This window comes from Hordeum vulgare, chromosome 2H (assembly GCF_904849725.1).
Source record: "Hordeum vulgare subsp. vulgare chromosome 2H, MorexV3_pseudomolecules_assembly, whole genome shotgun sequence".
NCBI lineage: Eukaryota > Viridiplantae > Streptophyta > Magnoliopsida > Poales > Poaceae > Hordeum > Hordeum vulgare.
In genome coordinates this window covers 642,012,967-642,030,138 of record NC_058519.1, presented here as the reverse complement: position 1 = coordinate 642,030,138, position 17,172 = coordinate 642,012,967, and the positions used below count along the sequence as shown (strand labels likewise).

Here is a 17,172-nt window from a genome sequence, read left to right as displayed (position 1 = left end):
TGGAAACAAAATTCTTCAAAACATATCAACTACTATCTATTTTTAAAGATCTCGACACAACAAATTTAGCGGTGAAAATGATTCGAGATCTAGACGCACGGTTTAAGAGATAAATCATTTTTAATAAACTAATCTATGAAAAAAAGAAAAACTTATAGATAGCGCCACTTACCATAACCTGAAGATATAGAAATGACCTTTGCAAAGAATACTTTTTAATTAAGCAACACACATGACGCAGGGGCTGAGGTGACCGCGGTGGGGTAACAAACACCAAAATCGAAGAGGAAAAAAGCATGGAAACGAACCTGAGCAAGTACTATCTGGAGATGCTGCTGCTTCTGATCCAGATCAAAGAAGCTTGGAGCCGCCTAGCGCTGCGAAAAAGGAAAGAATGACTGGAACAAGCAATCTGAAAACGCAAAAATGAAACAAAAAGAGAGGCAGAAATGGACAAAACAGAACAATGCTAACCTTTCCTTATCCTCAAGAAGATGTACTGATATGACAGTGCCCTGTTCTCTTTCCCTGGCAAATTTTTTTTTGTTACTATCTTGTACTTGTCTGAAGAGAATGGAAAGTATCAAACAGACTCGTCCGAAAAATAGTAAAAGTGTTTGCATATCTGGACAATACTTGTCAGTTGTCTTTGCCGTATCTTTATGTTGCTTGCACAATTTGCATAACCGAAAGTTCTAATCAATTTTCTTTTTTAAGATTGATGTTGCATCGATGAAAGATTGGACCAAATCAATGACGTGTCTACAGCGATATCACTCTTTCTGTTCCACTTTTTGTATTTTGATTGATGCATAGTTGCTGCAGAAAGCCACAAAGCTCAATTCTTTTTTGTTAGCCTTAGCTCTTTTTTGTACATTTTCTTGTATAGCCTTTCTTGATTGCTCTTCTCTTTTGCTCTTTGTACCGAACCTTTTTGTAATAATTTTTGAAAATCAATAAAAGTACGTAGCAGAATCCCGCTGTTCCCCTAAAGAAAACTCAATTTATATCTAACTAAAAAAGTAACAGCAAGTGGTGTAGGCACAAGGAGGTTTGACACTCAATTAGAAAAATGGAAAAAAGCATCTTATATTTTTAAAAAGTTGGTCATAATTCTCTGAACATACGCAGAGTGTCTACTCAACATTTTACTAAGCAATGCATTTAAGCCTTCTCTTTCGCTAGCCATGCAAAATCTACAACATAAGCGAGTCGTGCATTTAACTTATAAATTATAATTATTTTCATATTAGTCTATGCATATAACGCTGCAACATCATATATTCATGTTAGTCATTTACATTTTCGTTCGAAATGGTATTTTAAACTCTAATTCAAAAGATTTTATTCTATTTTTAGAAACTTTCTTTTATTGAGTTTTAAGGTTGTACTTTCCCTTCATTAGATTTAACAACTACTTACATATTTTTTTAACAAAGTTACCGCATCAAAGTGCACGGAAAGAGTCATCCTTACTACTCATGTCTATTTTTATTCTTCAATGAAGAAGACACCCTCATGGACAATTCAAAAAAAACTAAACTCACATTATGCTACTTATGTTCCAAAACTATTTTGTAATAATAAACTAATCAAGTATAATAAATCTCATATATTTACATTATCATGCGCGTATTCTTAATTATAATATTTACGTTTTACATAACAAAGTATCATCTAAACACATTGCCAACAATTCTCACACATTACCAACAATTCTCACACATTGCCAACAATTCTCGCAGCAATGCGGCGCGGGGTTTCTCTACTACTCCCTCCGTTCCTAAATATAAGACATTTTAAAAATTGTACTATAAACTACATACGGATGTACATAGACATATTTTAGAGTATAGATTCATTCATTTTGCTTCGTATGTAGTCTTCTAGTGAAATCTCTAAAGGTCTTATATTTTGGAACGGAGGGAGTAGTTATCATGCATTAGGTGCCTAGTTCTTTTATTCTAGTACTAGCTTTATTGACACATTGAGTTGGAATTAATGAAGCTAGACAGAAGCCTTAGCCGCTAATTATCAGATCCACTTTAGTATTAGTAAATTAGCTGCAGCTTTGCACGAATGGGCTATATGCATTAAGAATTTAAGATTAGTGCTTGGAAACATTTTAAATTTGAGGTGCCGCCGTGATAGACCTCCCAGTTAAAAGAGCAGAGCCCTAGTCGCGAATCGAATCCCATCTCCCCACCAAACTCCCACTCACCCTAATTCTCCTGTATTTAAGAGCCTCCGCATGCAAAACATATCGGCACCAGCAGTTGAGCAAACCCAGCAAAGCTCACTCACTCTAGTGATCACTTTCACTTGGCAACCCAGGAAGCGATCGAGGGAAGCAGCCATGATGCTTCGCATGCAAAGCCTCTGCCCTCCTCGTCGTGTGTCGGTGGACGGCCCGATCATCGTCGGCGCCGGCCCCTCCGGGCTCGCCGTGGCGGCCAGCCTCGGCGAGGAGGGCATGCCGTTCCTCATGCTGGAGCGCGAGGACTGCATCGCCTCGCTCTGGCAGAAGCGCACCTACGACCGCGTCAAGCTCCACCTCCCCAAGCACTTCTGCGAGCTCCCTCGCATGCCCTTCCCGGACAGCTACCCGGAGTACCCCACCCGCCGCCAGTTCATCGACTACCTCGAGACCTACGCCGCCAGGTTCGACATCAAGCCGGAGTTCAACACCACCGTGCTCTCCGCCCACTACGACAACACCTCCGGGCTCTGGCACGCGCAGGCCACCCGCGCGGGCGGCGCCCAGGTGGAGTACATCGGCCGCTGGCTCGTGGTCGCCACCGGCGAGAACGCCGTCAACGTCGTCCCGGACATCCCGGGCCTCGGCGGCTTCTGCGGCGAGGTCACCCACGTCAGCCACTACAAGTCCGGCGAGCCCTACAACGGGAAGCGCGTGCTCGTCGTCGGCTGCGGGAACTCCGGCATGGAGGTCTCCCTCGACCTCTGCGACCACGGCGCCCACCCTTTCATGGTGGTGCGCGACGCCATGCACGTCATTCCGCGCGAGGTGCTCGGCAAGTCCACCTTCGAGCTCGCCATGCTGCTCATGGCGTGGCTCCCGCTCTGGTTCGTGGACAAGATCATGATCTTCCTCGCCTGGCTCGTCCTCGGCGACCTCGACAAGCTCGGCATCCACCGCCCGGCTGTCGGCCCGCTCACGCTCAAGCACACGCAGGGACGGGCCCCGGTGCTCGACACCGGCGCGCTCGCCAGGATTAGGAGTGGCCAAATCACCGTCGTCCCCGGCATCACCCGCTTCACGAACTCCGACGCCGTGCTGTCCGATGGCACCGCCGTCCATGTCGATGCTGTCATCCTCGCCACCGGATACAGAAGCAATGTGCCACAGTGGCTCCGGGCAACGGACTTCTTCGGCAAGGACGGCTACCCGAAGACGGAGTTCCCCAACGGCTGGAAGGGCCAGTTTGGCCTCTACTCCGTCGGCTTCGCACGCCGCGGCATCTCCGGTGCCTCCGCCGATGCCGTGCGCATCGCCAAGGACCTCTGCCAGCTCTGGAAGGAGGAGACCACGCCCACAAAGAAGGCCGGCCGGCCATCCTACAGGAGGTCTATCTCCGTCGTCTTGTAATCTAAGCAAGCTTTCAATCTGATCCTCCTTATGTAACTTGGGACCTGGAATTATGTGGAGACGGGATTTTTTTGAGCATCTACTCAGGGGTCACCCTATATGCACTAAAGATCTGAGAATGTTTTGGAGCACACCAGGTCAAACCACACTAAACAAGTAAACATTATGTACCATCCATGACGAGAAGCCCATGCGTGTTATGGAAATTTCCTTTCCTTTCACCAAGCTACCAATGAAATTTGTTAGAGCACTTGTCTTCAAACCACATGGTTGTTTTAAGATGGTCGAATTCCAAATAAACTTCCCTGTTTGAATCAATGTTTGGATCAAGGTCCTTCCAAAAACACTATAATTACTTCAGTGGGTTCCTCTTCCGGATTTCTCATCTAATATGTCTACATATATGAAGATAAAAAATAATACATTGAAGTATAGAGAATGCAGATTAACCTCTTTCGTGGGCTAAACACCTTGTGTTGGAGGTTATCCACGATAGATGTATTCTCGGTTAAGTCCATGTATACAAATTTGGTAAACACACTAGTAAAAAAGGGTCTTTCGACCGAGGGCCGAAAGACCATTAGTCCCGGTTCAAATCAAAACCGGGACCAATGCCAGGCATTGGTCCCGGTTCGATTTGCCGGGGCATTGGTCCCGGTTCGGTTCACCTTACTAGTCCCGGTTCGGGGGAAAATCCGGGACTAAAGATCCAGCGACTCCCACGTGGCGTGCCGCGGATCATTAGTCCCGGTTTGTGGCACGAACCGGGACTAAAGGGTAGGCTATTAGTCTCGATTTTAGACAAAAACCGGGACTAAAGTTCTGCCTATATATACCGTCGCCCCTGCCCACACTCTGCTCTGTTTTTTGGCTGAAGTGTGCCCATGCCATGCCACCCTTGCCACTCTAGTTCATGCACTTGACTTGTTCGATGAAATGCCCGAGCCACACTAGTTAAGCTTTCTCCTCTTCAAATTCGACCTCCAAACTTTATTTTCCTCAATATTTGTCTATGTTTGGCCGTGCACCAACTCCACAAGTGTTTTAAAAGGTTAGCTACTTCATCTTTTCATGTATCACCGCTAGTTTAGCTCATTTGAAATGCTCAAATTAACTTCTTAGAGTCTGCACATGTGAAGGGTGTCGTTCTGTGCCCGTCCTCACCGTTGTCGATCGCCCCGCGCCGATCTCGTCGCGAGCACCACCGCGGTGAGCCTCTTGTTCTTGTCTTCTTTTAAAAAAAATCTTACTTGTATGATTTAGATACATACTTGTATAAATTACTTACTTTCATTATTTTTTGTTATTAAATAGTAAGATGGTTTTGGTATCTGCCTCCGTCGGCCCTCGTCCTGTCTATGATTCGGATGTGGTATATATTATCTTTTATAACTATTTGTTTTATTTATTGTTTATGACAATTATGACGACCAACGTGACATATATTTTTTAATCTAGGAGGTATGTGAACCGAAAATTCCAACCCACATAGAAATTCTTCTCGAGAAGTTAAATTTGGTTGAAAAAGAAAACAAATACTTGAAGGAAAAATTGAAAATAACCGAGGACAAGAATATGAAACTGGAGTTGCATGTCGCCGATGTCATCGATGATTGCAAGATGAAGATCGACGTGATGTTGTTGAAGATGGATGCCCATTTCTTGAAGATGGATGCAATGCGCTCGAAGATGGATGAAATGCGCTTAAAGATTAGGAATATTAGAAAATATGCCATTGATAAAGAGGCTTGGTATCATTATGCTGTTTGGTCAATTGTTACCTTAGTTGCGATTTTGATCGCATTTGTTGTTGCATTTAAATATTTTACATAGTTGTATGTTGTTTTATGAGAGAACTTTATGTATTTATTTTTGCAATAATAACGTTTGATCACTACTGAGCTTTGGTTTTAATGTTATGATGAACTTGTATTAATTTGGTCATTTCTTTATTCATGATGCTCTGGGATTGTTTTTTGATATACTTAATTTCATAATAGAGATGAACCGCTAATGGATGTACGATGACCGGCGCACTTCGGAGTACATTATGAACCGGGACTAAGGGCCAGTTCTTTTGGTAGCTTTTTTGGGCTTCTAGAATAAGCTACCCCCTGCCCAGCTTATTCTAGAAGCCCAACTAAAAATATTTTTCTAGAAGCCTAGTAATCAAGTCTTAATTAGTAGGCTTCTAAAAGAATAAATTTGATTGGGCTTCTAGAATAAGCTGGGTAGGGGGCAGCTTATTTCAGCTTATTCTAAAAGCTACCAAAAGAACTGGCCCTAAATAATGCCCGAGTCACACTAAAGTTCACACGAAATGGTATCCTCGACCGAGGTTAGCAACCTTCTTCATGTGTAATTCATACAAAAATATTGCATGTGTCAATGTACGGTGGTCATTTCACTATTCATATATGATGCCAGATCGATGCACGGAAGCGATGGATGTACGGCGAATGACGCGGTTCCGGATTTATTGCATGCCTGCATAAATTTGTCGATGTGGCTAAGGCAAATAAAGTGGATAATTTTATGCCTTGCCCATGTGTTGGTTGTCGAAACGAGAAGGAGTACTCTAGCTCGAAAGTCATTCATCTCCACTTGCTTCAGAGAGGTTTCATGCCCACATATTATTGTTGGACCATGCACGGAGAAAGAGGGGTTATGATGGAAGACAGTGAAGAAGAATATGATGATGACTACTATCATATGTTCACTGAAGAACACGATGATACTACAATGGAAGACAATGAAGAAGAAGGAGGTGAAGAACAACCGGCATCAGATGAGCCCGCTGATAGTCTTAGTCGGGTCATTTCTGATGCAAAGAGAGAATGCGATACAGAAAAGAAGAAGCTGAAATTGAAGGCCATGCTAAAGGATCGTAAAAAGTTGTTGTACCCAAATTGCGAAGATGGCAGCACAAAACTCGGTACACACTGGAACTGTTAAAATGGAAGGCAGAAACTGGTTTATCTGACAAGGGATTTGAGAAGTTACTGAAAATATTGAAGCCGAAGCTTCCAAAGGATAACGAGTTGCCCGAGACTACGTACGAAGTAAAGAAGGCAATCTGCCCTCTTGGATTAGATGTGCAGAAGATACATGCATGCATTAATGACTGCATCCTGTACCGTGGTGAGAAGTACGAGAATATGGATAAATGCCCGGTATGCACTGCAAGTCGGTACAAGATCAGGCAGGATGACCCTGGTGATGTTGGGGGCGATGACAAGCCCCCCAGGAAGAAGGTTACTGCTAAGGTTATGTGGTATGCTCCTATAATACCACGGTTGAAACGTCTGTTCAGAAACAATGAGCATGCCAAGTTGATGTGATGGCACAAAGACGAGCGTAAGAAAGACGGGAAAAGGTTGAGACACCTCGCAGATGGGTCGCAGTGGAGGAAAATCGAGAGGGAGTGTCCGGACTTTGTAGATGACCCAAGGAACTTATGGCTTGGTCTAAGTACAGACGGCATGAATCCTTTTAGGGAGCAGAGCTGCAGTCACAACACCTGGCCCGTGACTCTATGTATCTACAACCTTCCTCCTTGGTTGTGCATGAAGCGGAAGTTCATTATGATGCCAGTGCTCATCCAAGGACCAAAGCAACCCGGCAACGACATTGATGTGTACCTAAGGCCATTAGTTGATGAACTTTTGCAGTTGTGGGCCAAACCAGGTGTACGTGTGTGGGATGAGCACAGATAGCAGGAATTTGACCTACGAGCATTGTTGTTCGTAACCATCAATGATTGGCCTGCTCTTAGTAATATTTCAGGATAGTCAAACAAGGGTGCAATGCATGCACGCACTGTTAGATAAGACTAAAGGTACATATTTGGAAAAATCTAAGAAGGTTGTCTACCTGGGGTGTCGTCAATTTCTACCGGCCAATCATCCTGTAAGAAAGAAATGCAAGCATTTCAACGGTGAGGCAGATCGTCGGAAGAAGCCTAACCTCCCTACTGGTGATGAGTTATTGGCTATGGTCAAGGATTTGGATCAAATAGTAATCTTTGGAAAGGGTCCTGGTGGTCAATCTGTTCCGAAAGACGACGTTACCAGACACGTGCCCATGTGGAAAAAGAAATCTTTATTTTGGGAGCTACCCTATTGGAAACACCTAGAGGTCCGGTCTTCAATCGACGTGATGCACGTGATGAAGAATCTTTGCGTGAACCTGCTAGGCTTCCTAGGCGTGTATGGGAAGACAAAAGATACAACAGAAGCACGGGAGGAGCAGCAACGTATGAAAGACCCATACGACAAGAAGACTGATAAAGGGCGTCAATACTTAAGCAGCTACGCTCTTAGCAAAGAAGAGAAGGAAATATTTTTTGAATGTCTGAGCAGTATGAAGGTCCTCGCTGGCTTCTCATCTAATATAAAGGGAATAATAAATATGGCAGAGAAAAAATTCCAGAACCCGAAGTCTCATGATTGCCATGTGATTATGACGCAGTTGCTTCCGGTTGCATTGAGGGGGCTTCTACCGGAAAATGTTCGATTACCCATTGTGAAGCTATGTGCATTCCTCAATGCAATATCTCAGAAGGTAATTGATCGAGAACGTCTGGAAAGGCTACAGAAGGATGTGGTCCAATGTCTTGTCGGTTTTGAGTTGGTGTTCCCCCGTCCTTCTTCAATATTATGGCGCATCTCCTGGTTCACCTAGTCGACGAGATTTCCATTCTCGGTCCTGTATTTCTACACAATATGTTCCCCTTTGAGAGGTTCATGGGAGTTTTAAAGAAATATGTTCATAATCGTGCTAGGCTAGAAGGAAGCATCTCCAAGGGCTATGGAACAGAGGAGGTCAATGGGTTCTGTGTAGACTTTCTTCCTAACCTTAAGCCGATTGGTATTCCTGAATCGCGGCATGAGGGGAGACTAAGTGGAAAAGGCACACTAGGAAAGAAAGCAGTGATATGTAGGGACGGGCATTCTTTCACTCAAGCACACTACACAGTTCTATAAAGTTCCACCTTCGTGGCTTCGTATATCGAGGAGCACAAGAATTTTGTACGCTCCGAGTTCCCGGGGAAGGCTATCTCCTGGATTGAAGAAAAACACATGGATACTTTCGACAGTTGGTCGCGAGCACGTCTCATGAATGACAACACTGTTGGAGATCAACTCTACTTGTTGGCCGCGTCACCTTCTTCGACTGTATTACATTTCCCAGGGTACGAGATAAACGGGAATACTTTTTACATGCCCGCCCAAGATAAAAAGGGCACCAACCAAAACAGTGGTGTCCGCTATGATGCGACAGACGATAATGGGAAAAAGGACACATACTATGGTAACATAGAGGATATATGGAAACTTGACTACGGACCTACTTTGAAGGTCCCTTTGTTTCGGTGTAGTTGGGTGAACATGAATGAAGAAGGGGTAAAGGTAGACCAGTTGTACGGAATGACAACAGTTGATCTCAAGAATCTTGGTTACACATACGAGCCATTCGTCCTAGCCAATGATGTGGCTCAGGTTTTCTATGTTAAAGACATGTCCTCCAGACCAAAAAAAAGAAAAAATAAGCAAATGAATACATGAGACGATGAGCCAAAGTGTCACATAGTTCATTCAGGGAAAATAAACATCGTGGGGATCCAGGACAAGACAGACATGTCAGCAGATTAGAATAAGTTTGATGAAATTCCGCCCTTCATAGTGAGAATTGACCTAAGCATCCCGTTAAATAATGAAGATGCTACATGGTTACGGCCAAAGCGATCATAGGCAAGGGATCGAAATATAAATATATGTAATGTATTAAACTTTATGTGATGTGTACTAATGTATTAAACTTTATGTGATGTGTACTACTGCATTAAACTTTATGTGATGTGTACTAATGTATTAAACTTAGAGAGAGATTGTCCGTTTTGTACACGAAGTGCATCCAGTTTTTGTCGTAACCCTCTCAACCTTTTATCACATGCTATGTGGGTGAAATGATGATACCATGCCAATTTTCAACATTTTCAGAGTTCATTTGTAGTGCTTTTCAATTTCAGGGTCAACTAGCTAAAAAAATAAGTAAATGCACGAAAAATATCAAATGAAGTCAGAAATTGTTGAAAAATTGTGATGTACTTTTGAATGGTGCATTTTGAACACACAAAAAGTATGGAGTTCAAATAAGTTCAAAAAATTGAAACCCCTTTGTAACAGATGAGTTATCGTTCGAAACTCTGATACTTCGAGAGAGATTGTCCGTATTATACACAAAGTCCATCCAGTTTTTGTTGTAACCCTCTCAATCTTTTATCACATGCTATGTGGGTGAAATGATGATACCATGCCAACTTTCAACATTTTTAGAGTTCATTTGTAGTGCTTTTCAATTTCAGGGTCAACTAGCTAAAAAAAATAAGTAAATGCACGAAAAATATCAAATGAAGTTAGAAATTGTTGAAAATTTGTGATGTGCCTTTGAATGATGCATTTTGAACACACAAAAAGTATGGAGTTCAAATAAGTTCAAACAAACGAAATCCCTTTGTAACAGATGAGTTATTGTTCAAAACCCTGATACTTTGAGAGAGATTGTCCGTTTTGTACACGAAGTGCATCCAGTTTTTGTCGTAACCCTCTCAATATTTTATCACATGCTATGTGGGTGAAATGATGATACCATGCTAACTTTCAACATTTTCAGAGTTCATTTATAGTGCTTTTCAATTTCAGGGTCAACTAGCTAAAAAAAGTAAATACACGAAAATATCAAATGAAGTCAGAAATTGTTGAAAATTTGTGATGTGCCTTTGAATGGTGCATTTTAAACACACAAAAAATATGGAGTTCAAATAAGTTCAAAAAATGAAATCCCTTTGTAACAGATGAGTTATCGTTCGGAAACGTGATACTCTGAGAGAGATTGTCCGTTTTGTACACGAAGTGCATCCAGTTTTTGTCGTAACCCTCTCAACTTTGTATCACATGCTATGTGGGTGAAATGATGATACCATACCAACTTTCAAAATTTTCAGAGTTCATTTGTAGTGCTTTTCAATTTCAGGGTCAACTAGCTAAAAAAATAAGTAAATGCACGAAAAATATCAAATGAAGTGAGAAATTATTAAAAATTTGTGATGTGCCTTTGAATGGTGCATTTTGAACACATAAAAAGTATGGAGTTCAAGTAAGTTTAAAAAATGAAATCCCTTTGTTAAATCTTAAATAGAAAACAAAAATAAAAGGAAAAAAATTATTATAGTAAAAATAAATGCCGCCTATGGGCCATCACGGCGTGCATATGACTAGAAACCCTACCCGACAGGTGGGCCAGGATGGAGGCCCGCGAGCCAAATATAGGCCCAACAGGCAACGAGAGGACAAATAGGCCCGAAGGCCTGCTTTAGAGAGGAGCTCGATGCAGTTGCTGCGGCGGGGCTTATAAACCAGTGCCAGCGCCCCTCGCTCGGTGAGGTGGGACTAAACATATCGCGCAGCCAGCCCCGGGTCTGGCCCCGACCCGGGGCTAAAGCCCCTCGCCTTCCCGCCTCCTCGCGTGCCGAAAACTACCTTTAGCCCCGGGTCGTGGGAAGAACCGGGACTAAAGGGTGGTCTTTAGTCCCGGTTCTTCCCACGACTTGGGCTAAATCCCGTCCTGTATAAGCGAGGCTTCAATTTTTCCAACCCCCACCATCGCGAGTTTCGTTTTCTTCCTCCTCGCTCTCGCCTGCGCACCGCATGCGACGACGAGCTCGACGCCTCCAGGCTGCCCCAACGTCCGCCTCGCTGTCGCCATCGCCGACGCTCGTCGTCCTCCTCGTCGGCATCGGATCTCTGCGCGGGCCTCTTCTCCCCCGAGGTGAGCCACCGGCCCTATTCTCCCTCTCCTCGTGAGTCCGCAGCCGACGAGCTCGACCGCTCGCCATGGCCGCCCCTCCCCGAGCCCATCCCCCACCTAGCCACTACCAGAGATGCCTGATCCATCTCCGACGTTCGAGCCGCCGGTGCCGTACGCACACACACACGTACACGTACACACACTCTGAAACACTCTAAAAAAATTAGGGTTAAGAAATAAAATTAGTTAATTAGATAGTGAAACAGAAATTTAGGATTATTGTTTTAGGTAATTAAGTGTTAATTAAGTGTCCATATTGTTTTTGGTAATTAAGTGTTTCATATTGTTTTAGTTAATTTAGTAGTTTTAGTTGTTTAGTTTTTTTTGCAAAAGTTTGATGAGAATTTTGACATTTGCAAAAGTTTGTTATGTATTTGCAATTAATTAATCCCTTCGTTCCTAAATATAATTCTTTTTAGAGGTTCCATTAATGGACTACATACAGATGTATATATATAGACATACTTTAGAGAATATGTTCACTCATTTTGCTCCGTATGTAGTTTTCTAATAAATCTTTAAAATGTCTTATATTTTGGAACGGAAGGAGAGTACAAATTTAAAAAAATTTATTAAACAGTAGGAATTTAAATAGTAGGACATACGATGCCCGACCAACATCCTCGTCATCGACTCGGTGGCGGTCACCTGCTTGATATGCGTCAGCCTGTGCGGGACTGGGCTACGCCGGGCTGGCACTGGGAGGAGTTACCTTCCGGGGCGCGCAGCTTGGTGAGGAACGAGGCTCCCGTCGTCGACCCGGAGCTTCTTTGGTGGCGGTCGCGGGGGCCACAGAGGGTGCAGAGGGTGCCGGCCCCCGAGGAGGAGGTACGTCGTCGTGTCAGGGAGGAGGACGAGCACGTCCCTCGCTACATGAAGGCGTTGGATGTCAGGTTCGACAGGACCTGGCAGGTTCTTTGGGGATCTCACCTGAGCTATGATCTGGTTATGGTCCCTGCTCTTTTGGCGTCCACCGCCCGCAGCTCAGTAGTACGACGGCTCTTTGTTGACTGATCAGTCGTTATTATTCTATGTATTACATGTATTCGAGAGATGTATTACTTATGTAATCCAGATTATATATTCGATAATATTAAGTGGATTATTCGATGATGCATTAATTAAGTGGATTATTCGATGTATATAGTTTTAGTTGTTAGTTAATTTAGTTTTTTATGTTTAATTAATTTGTAGATACTATGGATCCACACGGTAGAGACGAATATCAGGAAGACGTGATGCATGGTGTCATCCGCGGGGATGATATTTTAGTTGGCGATGTCGATGTCACCAATCAGTTTCTGAACGAGTCCGGCGAGGGAGATGAGTCTCTCAACACACAAGGTAGAAGCTCCGGTGAGGTAGACGCCCACGCCTCAGGCGAGGGAGGAATCGGCGGCTCCAATGAGGAAGAAGCCGACGAGGGAGAAGCCGACCGCTCCGTCGAGGTGCATATATATATATATATTAATAAATTAATCCTCTCTTATATGTATACATATATTAATGCTCTTTCTTTTAGCCCTCCGGATCGAGCAAAACTTCAGTACGTATGAAACGAGGCCCAACCAAGAAGCTGGATGACGGTGATAGGTACAGGATCGAAACAGTCTCACATGCCGGGGAACCAATTGCTCCCGCAGATGTAAAGCAGAAGTTTGTGAAGGCATGCGGAGTTGTTGTTAGGGACCACATCCCTATCACCATTCGATAATGGATTAAGCCAAGGGATCAGGAAGGAGTCTCATATGTCGGCACAGCAGCAAAAGAAAACCTTTGGAGAAAGCTCATGCTTAATTTCACCCTGCCGGCGCCAAAGGTGGATCCAGATGAGGAGGAGCCAAATGAGGAGGAAATGAATAGGAGAAAAGAGGCCCTAGAGAAAAAAAAGTCAAGGAGTGAGCTCTTAAGAAGATGGCCGATCTATTCAGGGGCTGGAAAAAAGATTGCACCATGAATTTATCTTGAAAAATAAGACTCCAGATTTCGATCACGGCTATGATAAGATAAAAGACTATTGGGCTGAATTTGTGACGTACAAGAAATCGGAGAACGCCTTGAAAAAGTCTGAAAAAAGGCGAATGCAGGCAAGAAGAAGTACCACCACATTATGGGGCCTGGTGGCTACAACGCTAAGATGGCTAAGTGGGAAGCACTTGAGACATCATTTCTGAAGAAAAAAAATCACTCTAGAGCCCTTAAGATGGCTCCCACGAGGAAGAAACTGGTTTTACGGGCATGGGGGCTTGTTGGACGAAGAAGGAAAGGCAGTATATAACCAAAGACACAAAGATAACCCCCTACCCATCGAGGAGATTAGACGTGCAGTACAGGATGTTGAAGAGGGAGTGTTCGTTCCCAATAGAGAGAACAACGAGCTCACTGATACGTCTCCAACGTATCTATAATTTTTGATGGTTTCATGCTATTATCTTGTCAAACTTTGGATGTTTTGTATGCCTTTTATATATTTTTTGGGACTAACTTATTAACTCAGTGCCAAGTGCCAGCTCCTGTTTTTTTCCATGTTTTTGACCCCTTTCAAAGGAGGATTTTGAATGGAGTTCAAACGGAACGAAACTGCCAAAAAGATTTTTTTACGAATCAGGGCAGGGGGCCTGGAGGGACCCCACAAGCCACCTAGCCGTGGCCAGGGGGCCCGCGCCTCCCTGGCTTGTGGGCTCCCTGGGCCACCTCTGCCCTAGGACTTTCGCCTATAAATTCCTTAAAATCCCAGAAAAAATCAGGAGATCATCGAAAGTACTTTTCCGCCGCCGCAAGCTTCTGTCTCCGCAAGATCCCATCTGGTGCACGTTCTGGTGCCCTGCCGGAGGGGGGATTCGGATACGAAGGGCTTCTTCATCAACACCATGACCTCTCCGATGATGCGTGAGTAGTTCACCATAGACCTACGGGTCCATAGCTAGTAGCTAGATGGCTTCTTCTCTCTCTTGGATCTTCAATACAAAGTTCTCCATGATCTTCATGGAGATCTATCCGATGTAATCTTATTTTGTGGCGTGTTTGTCGAGATCTGATGAATTGTGGATTTATGATCAGATTATCTATGAATCCTATTTGAGTTTCTTCTGATCTCTCTTATGCATGATTTCATATCCTTGTAATTCTCTTCGAGTTGTGGGTTTTGTTTGGCCAACTAGATCTATGATTCTTGCAATGGGAGAAGTGCTTGGTTTTGGGTTCATAACGTGCGGTGACCTCACCCAGTGACGGAAGGGGTAGCGAGACACGCATCGTGTTGTTGCCATCAAGGGTAAAAAGATGGGGTTTTCATCATTGGTTTGAGATTATCCCTCTACATCATGTCATCTTCCTTAAAGCGTTACTCTGTTCGTCATGAACTCAATACACTAGATGCATGCTGGATAGCGGTCGATGTGTGGAGTAATAGTAGTAGATGCAGAAAGTATCGGTCTACTTGTTTCGGACGTGATGCCTATATGTATGATCATTTCCTTAGATATCGTCATGACTTTGCGAGGTTCTATCAATTCCTCGACAGTAATTTGTTCACCCACCGTAATATTTGCTATTCTGAGAGAAGCCTCTAGTGAACACTATGGCCCCCGGGTCTACTCCACACCATATTTTCAGCCTTACTCTTTTTTCTTCGTTGCACTTTCCGCCTTCAGATCTCACTTTGCAATCAATCTTGAAGGGATTGACAACCCCTTTATAGCGTTGGGTGCAAGCTCTTTCTGTTTGTGCAGGTACTTTGGACTTGACGAGATTCTCCTACTGGATTGATACCTTGGTTCTCAAACTGAGGGAAATACTTACTGCTCCTGTGCTGCATCACCCTTTCCTCTTCAAGGAAAAACCAACGCAAGCTCAAGAGACGACAGAAGGATTTCTGGCACCATTGCCGGGAAAGGACTTTTGTTGCCGTAGCAGAAGGATTTCTGGCGCCGTTCCCGGGGAGGATCAAGTCAAGAACTCACCCAAGTAAGTGTCGCAGACTCATCTCTTGCATTTACTTTGTTTGCCAGTTGCCTCTCGTTTTCCTCTCCCCGACTTCACCAATTTTCCTTTTTCGTTTGCCTTTTCGTTCGACCTTTTTCTCGCTTGCTCTTTGTTCGCTTGTGTGCTTGCTTGCTTGCCGAAGTCACCATGACTGAAAACACCAAACTTTGTGACTTCTCGAATCCTAATAATAATTATTTTATTAGTACTCCGATTGCTCCCGCCACTAGTGCAGAGTCATACAAAATCATAGAAAATCTTGTTATGAAAGAGCAATTCTCCGGCCTTACTAGTGAAGATGCCGCATCCCATCTTAACACCTTCATTGAGCTTTGCGATATGCAAAAGAAGAAAGATGTGGATAATGATGTGATTAAATTGAAGCTTTTTCCTTTCTCGTTGCGAGATCGAGCAAAAACTTGGTTTTCATCTTTGCCCAAAAATAGTATCAATTCTTGGGATAAGTGCAAAGATGCTTATATATCCAAGTATTTTCCGCCGGCTAAGAGTATCTCTCTCTGTAATGATATCATGAACTTTAAGCAACTTGATCATGAACATGTTGCACAATCATGGGAGAGAATGAAATTGATGATTAGAAATTGTCCCGCTCATGGGTTGAGTCTTTGGATGATTATACAAATCTTCTACGCTGGCTTGAATTTCGCTTCTAGAAATATCTTGGACTCCGCCTCAGGTGGAACGTTCATGGAAATCACGTTAGGAGAAGCCACAAAACTCCTAGACAATATCATGACGAACTACTCTCAGTGGCACACTGAAAGGTCACCTACTAGTAAGAAGGTACACGTTATAGAAGAAATTAACTCGTTGAGTGCTAAGATGGATGAGTTAATGAATTTGGTTGCTAGTAGAAGTGCTCCTTTAGATCCTAATGATATGCCCTTGTCTTCTTTGATTGAGAGTAGCAACGCTAGCTTGGACGTTAATTTTGTTGGTAGGAATAATTTTGGCAACAACAATGCTTTTAGAGGAAACTATGTTCCTAGGCCTTTTCCTAGTAACCCCTCTAATAACTTTGGCAACTCCTACAACAATACTCATGGAAATTACAATAGATTACCCTCTGATCTAGAGAGTAATATCAAAGAGTTTATCAACTCGCAAAAGATTTTCAATGCGTCCATAGAGGAAAAACTACTCAAAATTGACGATTTGGCTAAGAGCGTTGATAGAATGTCTAGTGATATTGATGCTTTGAAAGTTAGATGTGCTCCTCCCAAGATCAATATGGATGAAACTTTGAAAGCTATGCGTGTTTCCATGATTGAGAGCAAAGAAAGAACCGCCCAAATTCGTGTTAGACATGAATGGCTTAGAAAGGCGTGTTCTCGTGATAAGAATCACAAAGATCTTAAAGTGCTTGGTGTTACTCCCATTGAATCTTTGTTTTCTTGTGTCAAACCCAATGATGATGGGGCTGGATATGAATCCACTTTGGTTGAAAAGCGCCCCAATGATTCGGAGTCCATCTATCTTGATGCTAAAAGCATTGAAAGTGGAATAGAAGATATTAAAGCCTTGAGTAGTAATGAAATTAATACTATAGATTTCAAGGAATTCAATTATGATAGTTACTACTTGATTGAATGCATTTCCTTGATGCAATCCATGTTAAACTCTCCGCACACTTATAGCCAAAACAAGGCCTTTACCGATCATATCGTCGAAGCTATGATAAAATCTCTTCA

At 43.3% G+C, this 17,172-nt stretch overlaps 1 protein-coding gene across 1 annotated transcript; it reads left to right on the top strand.

Moving 5' to 3' along the window:
• Nucleotides 1-2,271: 2,271 nt before the first annotated feature.
• LOC123431144 (probable indole-3-pyruvate monooxygenase YUCCA5) lies at nucleotides 2,272-3,837 on the top strand. The gene has a single exon (XM_045114979.1). The coding sequence runs from the start codon at nucleotides 2,357-2,359 to the stop codon at nucleotides 3,605-3,607; it is 1,251 nt and encodes a 416-aa protein (XP_044970914.1). The 5' UTR covers nucleotides 2,272-2,356; the 3' UTR covers nucleotides 3,608-3,837.
• The last annotated feature ends 13,335 nt before the right edge of the window (nucleotides 3,838-17,172 follow it).

Excerpts from the sequence above, each read along its gene's own strand:
- LOC123431144 (XM_045114979.1), top strand. The coding sequence starts at position 2,357 with ATGATGCTTCGCATGCAAAGCCTCTGCCCTCCTCGTCGTGTGTCGGTG.